Source organism: Bidens hawaiensis, unplaced genomic scaffold (genome assembly GCF_021521415.1).
Source record: "Bidens hawaiensis isolate Kalapana, Puna unplaced genomic scaffold, B.hawaiensis_p1.1 tig00014475_1, whole genome shotgun sequence".
Lineage (NCBI taxonomy): Eukaryota > Viridiplantae > Streptophyta > Magnoliopsida > Asterales > Asteraceae > Bidens > Bidens hawaiensis.
This window is the reverse complement of record NW_027492262.1, coordinates 540,406-548,120: the sequence shown is the minus strand read 5'-3', so window position 1 is coordinate 548,120 and position 7,715 is coordinate 540,406. Positions and strand designations below refer to the sequence as shown.

Sequence of the window (7,715 nt, the reverse complement as noted above, 5' to 3'; positions counted from 1 at the left end):
AAAGCTCCAAGCCAAAACACATTAAATCAGCCTACTATAAGTAATCACACTTATTTTAAGTTTTAACCCAGTGGGTGGGTGTGGATGGGTACTTTTTCAAAACAACCCATATTTAACTTATTTCATTTTACTATGAATTCATTATCTAAACTCATTTACCTCGCTTAACCCTTATTTAAGTTTATCAAAAGTTTTATGCACCAACTTAACATTGATAAATATCTTCCATTGTAACAAACATTCATAACGGGGAGATATTAGAGACACCAATATCTTCCTTTATTTATATAATAACATATATAGAAGCAAACTGGATTCATACAAATTCGAAATGTTCAATCATCTGGGGCCAAAATCCCTTTCCCTGGGGCGGCAATCGTTCTCAGAATGCCAAGAATGGTAGTGCTGTTCACGACTTGTAGTGGAGCTTCTATAGTTCCTGTTGAAGGGAGGGTTGAGTTACAGCTCGAGAGTGGTGTTGCAAGAATAATCTTACAAGATGTTAAAAGGGTGCTAGGATCAAATGGACTTGGACTCAGAATCATGCCAAATGTTCCCATTGCATTTGTTACGGCCATGCCTCTCACATTTCCGCCACATGATAGATCGACTACAGCATCTGTGAACATGAAAATATATAGAAATCACATACAAGCATCCATTTGAATATTTTGTTTATGTTTCTATACACAAAATTTAAGTTATATATAATTCAACAGTTAATTAACTAATGACTTATTAGATAAAAGCAAAAAATAGATTAAGTGGCTTTATAAATCATTGTGTAATTATGTAATTTGTTACAAAAACTTGAGAATTTTTATAGAAAAAATGTAATGCAAATGAAATAATAGTAACGACGATCTTACTTGGGAAGGGAGGTGTTGATACCGTGCTTGTGTGCCATTAAATACGATACTTGCATTGGCAGTACAAGATACATTTCCAATGACTTCAAGCACATTTGTAACTTGCGCTTCGCCTTGTGTTGCCACCAAAACGACCAAGAGGGTGATTAAGATGATAGATTTCATTGCCGTTGATGCAGAAGAGTTAGTATGTTTACGATCAACGGCTTGATACAACGATAATCGTGAAAGTCGTCTGTTTATAAGGGAAGTTAAAGCAGATTGTAGCTTTCAAATGTTTGAAAACAAGAACATTAGTTATTAATGGTTATCAAAGAATTGAATACTTTTGTGAATCAATCTCTCATTTGAGATTGCCTTTTCGTATAGTTCCATGCAAGTTGTAGTATAAATCAACGTCCGGTATGCGTATACGATAAGTTTTCTCCTCATGTTATAATTACACGTGACAATGTTTTTGTGTACCATTTGTTTGTTGCGTATGTGTTTATTTGTTCCTTGATACTCTCAACATTAGTAAACATGATTGGTTTCTTCAATTGTACAAGTGGCGAGTTTGAGCTTTAGCTCAATTTGTTTTGAGCTTTATGTGTGAAGTCCAAACTCTGCCTGTGGGTATTTTAAGGCTCATTTGTTATTCCTCAATTACTATTTCTTTTACTACTAATTATACCAACTTTTTATATATGAGCTAAAGCTGAAGCTCTTTTAAGTTGCCCTTACAGGCGTATATATGTATCATCATTTTTCGACCATTAAAAACATTCATTAGGCATGCCCAAAAGAAGCAAGCATTCAAAGAACCCACATATCAACAATGCTGCAAACTTCAAACACAAACCGCAAATCTGACAATTCTATGTTCTAACCACCAAAAACTCAGTTTATAAACCTCAGTTCAACCAAAAGTAAATATATGCCAAAAAAATACACGATAAACAACAAAATTTAACAGACGTGAATCATGAGATCCACGTTCGTTATCACCCGACCACAATTATCCAACATCGACCAACCGACTGTATATCTCTAATCTGTGATCCCGGAACTTGAACTTTCCAAGTCAACAGAACCCATCCCGGTATCTTCTTCCACTTCGCTATCTTCATCACCACTCACCTCTGCATTCGCCAGCCCAAGTTTAGCCATCTGTTCCGCAAGCAGTTTGTCCTCCCGTTCACTCACCTATAACAATTTATTACACCATCGATGGAAATTTTATTAATTGTTCCACATAATATAACAATAAGCAAGAGCTAAAATATTTAATGCTTACCGCTCGAGGTGGTTCTTTTACGGTAAGTTTCCCTTTGTGACGTTCAATTGTAGCAGAACAAGCGGAAATAGCTTCAGTAAGAACTTTTATCCCTTGTTCCTGTACAAAATCATAAACTTATAACAAAATCAAACACAGCTGAGATAATAATAATATAGTTTATAAAATTAATATTAGGTGCCAACCATAGAAGCACTTGGATGAGAAGGATAAATCAATCGCCAATGCTGATACAAAAGGAAACCCGTAACCGTGCTTTCACTTCAAAACTGAAGGGAATGAGCCGAGGTCAGGAACTGAACTACCTGCTTTGAAGGGTTTCACCCCAAGCTCCTTTAGAGCAAGGCTTTTCCGGCTGTACTGACTTAGCTGAATAATCCGCTCTAGCAACTCTTGGTCAAGCTGTTTTCATCTACTTATACCGTGAAGATGCGGAGTACCAACGGCTAGACGGTAAGACCCCGTGCACCTTTACTATAGCTTCGCAGTGACAACCTTAATCGAATGTGTAGGATAGGTGGGAGGTGGTGACACACAACGACCAATCCTGGAAGATACTCAAGGATTTTGAAGGCTTAAAAAATAATGCTAAATTAACTTATGAGTTAATTTACTGTTTGGTCCTTGTGGTTTGGCACGTTTAACTCTTTCAGTCCAAAAAGGAATCTTTTGGTGTATCATGCATTCATGCCCCGAAATTTAATTTCTATAACCATTTCAGTCCCTGTTGCAGACCCCGTCCCCTTTTCTATTAAATCTGATCCCGTGCCCCTCAGATGATCAGGGGCATTTTAGTCATTTTCCCCACCCCTTGAATAAAAACAAGTTGGATTGATCCCAAACAACAAATTTCAATGGATTAACTGTAATTTGGATGGATTAGAAACGTGGTCAAGGAAGTAGAGGGCTAGAAAAGCCAATCGGGAGGATGACAGATGAATCAAGAACTTTGTTTGTACTCAAGGGATAGGGAAAAAAACTAAAAAGCCCCTCATTTGAGGGGCATGGATTCAACAGAGAAAGGGATAGCGTTTGGCCGTTAGCAACAGCCAACAGGGACCGAAAAGAATATAGAATTTAAACCTAAGAGCATGATATGACAAAAGATTCACTTTTGAACTGAAAGGTTAAACAGACCAAGCCACAAAGACCAAAAGCGTGATTTACTCTAAACTTATTGATGTCTGAAAAACGAAACAAATGTAATAATAAATTAAGTGAATGTTATTATGTGGAATTAGTGAATTACCTTGTCTAGAGTTTGAGTGTTGAGAACATAAGCTGGCGGAGCAACCAGTTTAATTTTCACGGGACAGTCTTTAGTGCTGGCTGCTTCAGCTTTTCTCATAGCTTCCTGATAAGTTATAAAAAAATGAACATTTTTTTTGTAAATATAAAGTTAAAAAAAAACAAAAACAAAAAAAAAACTAAAAACCTTAATATGGAGAACACCATCATAACCGAAGCATTTCATCTCAACATCAGCACGGATTTTCAACGGCTGAGGTGTCATTCGTCTTCTGATGTTTCTAACCAAAGCCTCTTTTATTTCCTCTGAAATGGCGGGGACAACCTTTTTGACCTGCAAAATGAGAAAAAATTAGATGATATCTATTGTTAACAGAATGGTAAAGAAGTAAATAAGTAAAAAAATCAAAAGCTTGCGTGATTAGTTACCTCCTTCCCATCTGGACCGATTTCTTTAACTTCACGAGTGAGTGGCTTGAGCACAGAATCAGGGTCATTAACGATTGCTTTGAAAGCCTGCAAACAGCAAGGAGGAATATTGTTGTGTTATAGATAATTGTAGGAAAATAAGATTAAAGATTCACAAGTGAAGAAGATCTACCTCAAATGCATGACCGTATTTTCGGTACAAAGGCCAGCCAACATGGATGTACAAATCCTGTCATGGATAACATGTATTTCATAAGTTGAAAGTTAAGATTACGTGACATAAACAGCAGTTTAAAAATAACCATATGTGCATAATCTACACTCAAACATGACAAATGCATTAAGCAAAACAAATAACAAAAGATCACGCCTTGAAGAAAAACAAGATCTGTGCATGCACAGTCATGTGACCGTACGCCCACGGTGCTATGCTTGGACAAACCAAACAAGTGAACATCAAGCATGATCATCCTTGAATCAAGATTTATTCAAGATAAGAGTTAAATGAGTGTGTTGGGACTTAGGACTTTTAGATGATCACTTAAAAAAACTTATTTTTGAGTTATATAAACTTACGCATTCTTTAAACTAATCCTAATCTAGCAATTCAAAGTTTATAAAATGTTAATGACCGTGTGTGACTTGGCAGGTAAATCCAAAGCTTACTCGTTCGTCCATTTAAAGCGCCTGAACCACTGTATATCTATGTGTTTGTGTGGTGATATCCTTCTAACTTTGCTCATTTAATTTATTGTTTGATTCTTGAGGGGATGCTAAAAAAAATTTGGAAAATAACTGCTCATTAAACAAAAATAACAAATGGAAGAGTTGTAGGACAAAACTACGCTTGCATTGGATTATTAAAAAAAAATTATTCCGGGATCAAAAATATCAAACGTAGACCACGTGATGTAACACCTTATTTAGTAACTTACCACGCGTCTTACATGTATCTTCCATCATTAATCCAACCACCACAACAAATAAAACACGAGTAGCATATTAGCAGCAACATAAAACACCCTAAAACTATAAAACTTTACCTATTGTCACTGTCTCCCGCCCTCACAAACATCAAGAGCTACCTACAATTACTACCATATCATACAAAACGCTTACTCATACGATCCAGGAAGCAAGCGTGCAGTATTAATGTCTCAAAACCATACAGATCCTTGCTTCTGAAATGATTCAGCACAACAAGTCTTATAACTAGATGCTGAATAATTTGCAGCAATACATAAAAAAGATGATAAAAATAAATTTTTAAGAAAAAACTAAATTAAACCCTGATAGCTACAATAGCATGTCTATCTTCACTCTCTCCAGCCCTCACAAAGATCAAGAGCTGCCTACGATTATTACCATATTTAAAAACACGTACTCCGATGATGCCAGAAGCAAGCGTGCTCACTAAATAACGTTTATAACATCTATACCGATCCCTCATTGTGAAATAAGCCAAATGTCACTGAAACATTACAAAACAAACCCCTAAATTAACCCCTAATTCATTACTCACTGAAACATTTAGGTAAAGATCAACATTCATATTCTCGGCAACACGCACGAATCTGTTTTAAAACATTGTTTGCGTTCATTTGTATCCGAGAACCAAGAACCACTCACGAACAAGTTCATTTCCTTAATTAACAAACACGAAAAAAAATTTCGTTCATTTAGCTGTTTGTGAACCGTTTGTCAAGCTCAACAGACAGACATGAACAAGGCCTTGATCGGTTCGGTTCGGTTTGTTCACAGCCCTAAATTCAGCATAGTTATAAGTTATAACTACAAATATTAATACAATTTTTAGCAATTAAGAAAAAACAAACCCCAAAATTAACCCCTAATTATTTCTACAACATCATCATAACAATCAGCAACCGAAACATACCTCGAGATCAACATTCATAGTTTCAGCCACATGGCGCATAATCGAGTGCACGAGCTTGCTCTTACTATACCTCTCTTCACAAATCTGCACATCCTGTTCCGACAGCCGCTTCTTACTCAAATCAATATACCCTTTTTCCGCATTTACCCTCAGCACCATCGCCGGTTCGACCCGACCCACTTTAATTAAGCTCCCGACGCTCCGAATACGCCTTCGGGAGAGATCGGATAGCAGGATCATGCCCTCGATGTTGTTGTATTCCAGCAAGGACACGTGGGTTGCCACGTCGCCGATTTCTTTTACCTGAATCATCACCGGCGTGTCCACTTCGGGGTACCGGGATTCGTACATCCGGCAGTCGGAGGTTGGGAGTGATGACGTGGACATCGGTGGATTTGGATTTGGGAGTGACAGGTTAATTGAAGGGGTTTAGGTTTTGGAGTGAAAGTGGATGAATATGAATGAATGAATGTAGAAGAAGATTGGTTTTATAGTGGGAAATGAATAAGGAATATTGACGTCATGGGGTTTGGTTATTTTAATTATATATATATATGAATATCTATACTATATATAATTGATACTACTCTTTACATATTATACAAGTAACATGCATAGAATTTAAAAAATGTAAAGGTAATATAGTCTTTACACAATAAAAAATAATTTATAATTATGGTCTATCAACTTCAATCAAGTTTTGTTAATTTATTAAATAGTTACACATTTTCCCCTCATTCTAAACCACAACCCCCAACGACTTTTTAATGGCTATAACTTTTTCATACGTTAATATTTTTTCTAAAAAATTACACCATAAAAACAAGCATTTTATTATCTTTAATTTGAGTATAGTATTGTTATAGTTTATTAAACTTTAAAAAAACTAGCATATTACGTGATTACCAGTTATTACCGGCAACAGGTCGGGCGGGTTTGGCTAATGATGTCAAAGCGAGTTAGGGTTGGAACAAGTTAATACAAAAAAAAGGTTAATTTAGTTCATGTCGGGATGGGTTTAGATCGAAATGGGTCATGTCAAAACGGACTTCGGGTTAAAACGTTTTCGGGTTGGAACACGTCCGTCAAAATGGATTGGGTTATAAAGTAGTTTATTTGAAACTGCTGTACATTTCATCTTTACTTCTTGATTGTCGCCACCGGCTGCGTGCGCTAAACCAACATTTACGCGGATGACATTGTTTATACATATCGGATTGCTCGCGTATAAGCGTTACGTGGTGTGCTTACTGGCACCGGTTACACGCCCGATGCCACGTTAAATGCATACCACCGTCAGGTTACGCACGTGCCGTTGCGAGGTTATAAGCGTACTAACACCGGCTGCGTTTGCGCGTACACCGCTGCATCGCGCGAGCATCAGGCTAGTTTTTGTAAACAAGCTAGGTAAATTAACCGGTAAATCCGTCGCTTGCGGTTTAGTGATAGTAGGTTTGGATTATTCGGTGGAGACCCAAGTTCGATTTCCACTTGTGTTTTTCTTCTATCAATTCTATGTTTCATTTCTTCTTTTTCTTCTGTATGTGAATAATTTATGAAACCTATAGATCGATTTTGACTTAAGTGATTTATGAATTATTGGACCGCTTATTATAGAATTATTTTCTATTTCAGTTTCATTTTATTTGTAAATTTCTCTGACATAAATAATAGAATTTTCTTTCTTTTTAAAAGCTTTTTTGTTGAGGAAATATTTGGTTTAAATTATGAGTTATGAAAGAAATATCATGAATCATGAGCATCAATTAAGATGGTAAATGGTAATCAAGACATGACATTTGTTCAATAGGGTTCGAAGTATATGGTTAATTCTAATTTGTCTTTTTTTTTTCTTTTTTGTGATGAGGCGTTTGAGACAGCTGACCAACTCTTTACTTCGTGTTATATCGCTTTGGTTGTTTGATAATGAATCAGTAGTTAGTGTAAGACAAATCAAATGTTTGACTTTACAGGTAGAGACTTATTAGAATTTCTT

General features: G+C 36.3%; 2 protein-coding genes across 2 annotated transcripts; both read right to left on the bottom strand.

Moving 5' to 3' along the window:
* Positions 1-335: 335 nt before the first annotated feature.
* On the bottom strand, positions 336-1,034 carry LOC143546878 (phylloplanin-like). Its single transcript, XM_077038436.1, has 2 exons — positions 905-1,034; positions 336-619 (listed from the first exon to the last, which is right to left on the bottom strand). Exons 1-2 carry the CDS (start codon positions 1,032-1,034, stop codon positions 336-338), a joined length of 414 nt encoding a protein of 137 aa, XP_076894551.1.
* Positions 1,035-1,657: 623 nt separating this feature from the next.
* On the bottom strand, positions 1,658-6,112 carry LOC143546903 (eukaryotic translation initiation factor 2 subunit alpha homolog). The gene is made up of 7 exons (XM_077038459.1): positions 5,720-6,112; positions 3,995-4,051; positions 3,823-3,909; positions 3,581-3,727; positions 3,395-3,499; positions 2,146-2,244; positions 1,658-2,054 (listed from the first exon to the last, which is right to left on the bottom strand). The coding sequence occupies exons 1-7, from the start codon at positions 6,104-6,106 to the stop codon at positions 1,899-1,901; spliced, it is 1,038 nt and encodes a 345-aa protein (XP_076894574.1). The 5' UTR covers positions 6,107-6,112; the 3' UTR covers positions 1,658-1,898.
* Between the last annotated feature and the right edge of the window lie 1,603 nt (positions 6,113-7,715).

Coding starts and splice junctions, on each gene's coding strand:
- LOC143546903 (XM_077038459.1), bottom strand. CDS start 6,106: ATGTCCACGTCATCACTCCCAACCTCCGACTGCCGGATGTACGAATCC. Junction 2,245..3,394: donor ACACTCAAACTCTAGACAAG/GTAATTCACTAA, acceptor GATTTTGTACAG/GAACAAGGGATAAAAGTTCT. Junction 2,055..2,145: donor TAAAAGAACCACCTCGAGCG/GTAAGCATTAAA, acceptor AAATTGTTATAG/GTGAGTGAACGGGAGGACAA.
- LOC143546878 (XM_077038436.1), bottom strand. CDS start 1,034: ATGAAATCTATCATCTTAATCACCCTCTTGGTCGTTTTGGTGGCAACA. Junction 620..904: donor TGCAAGTATCGTATTTAATG/GCACACAAGCAC, acceptor TCATGTTCACAG/ATGCTGTAGTCGATCTATCA.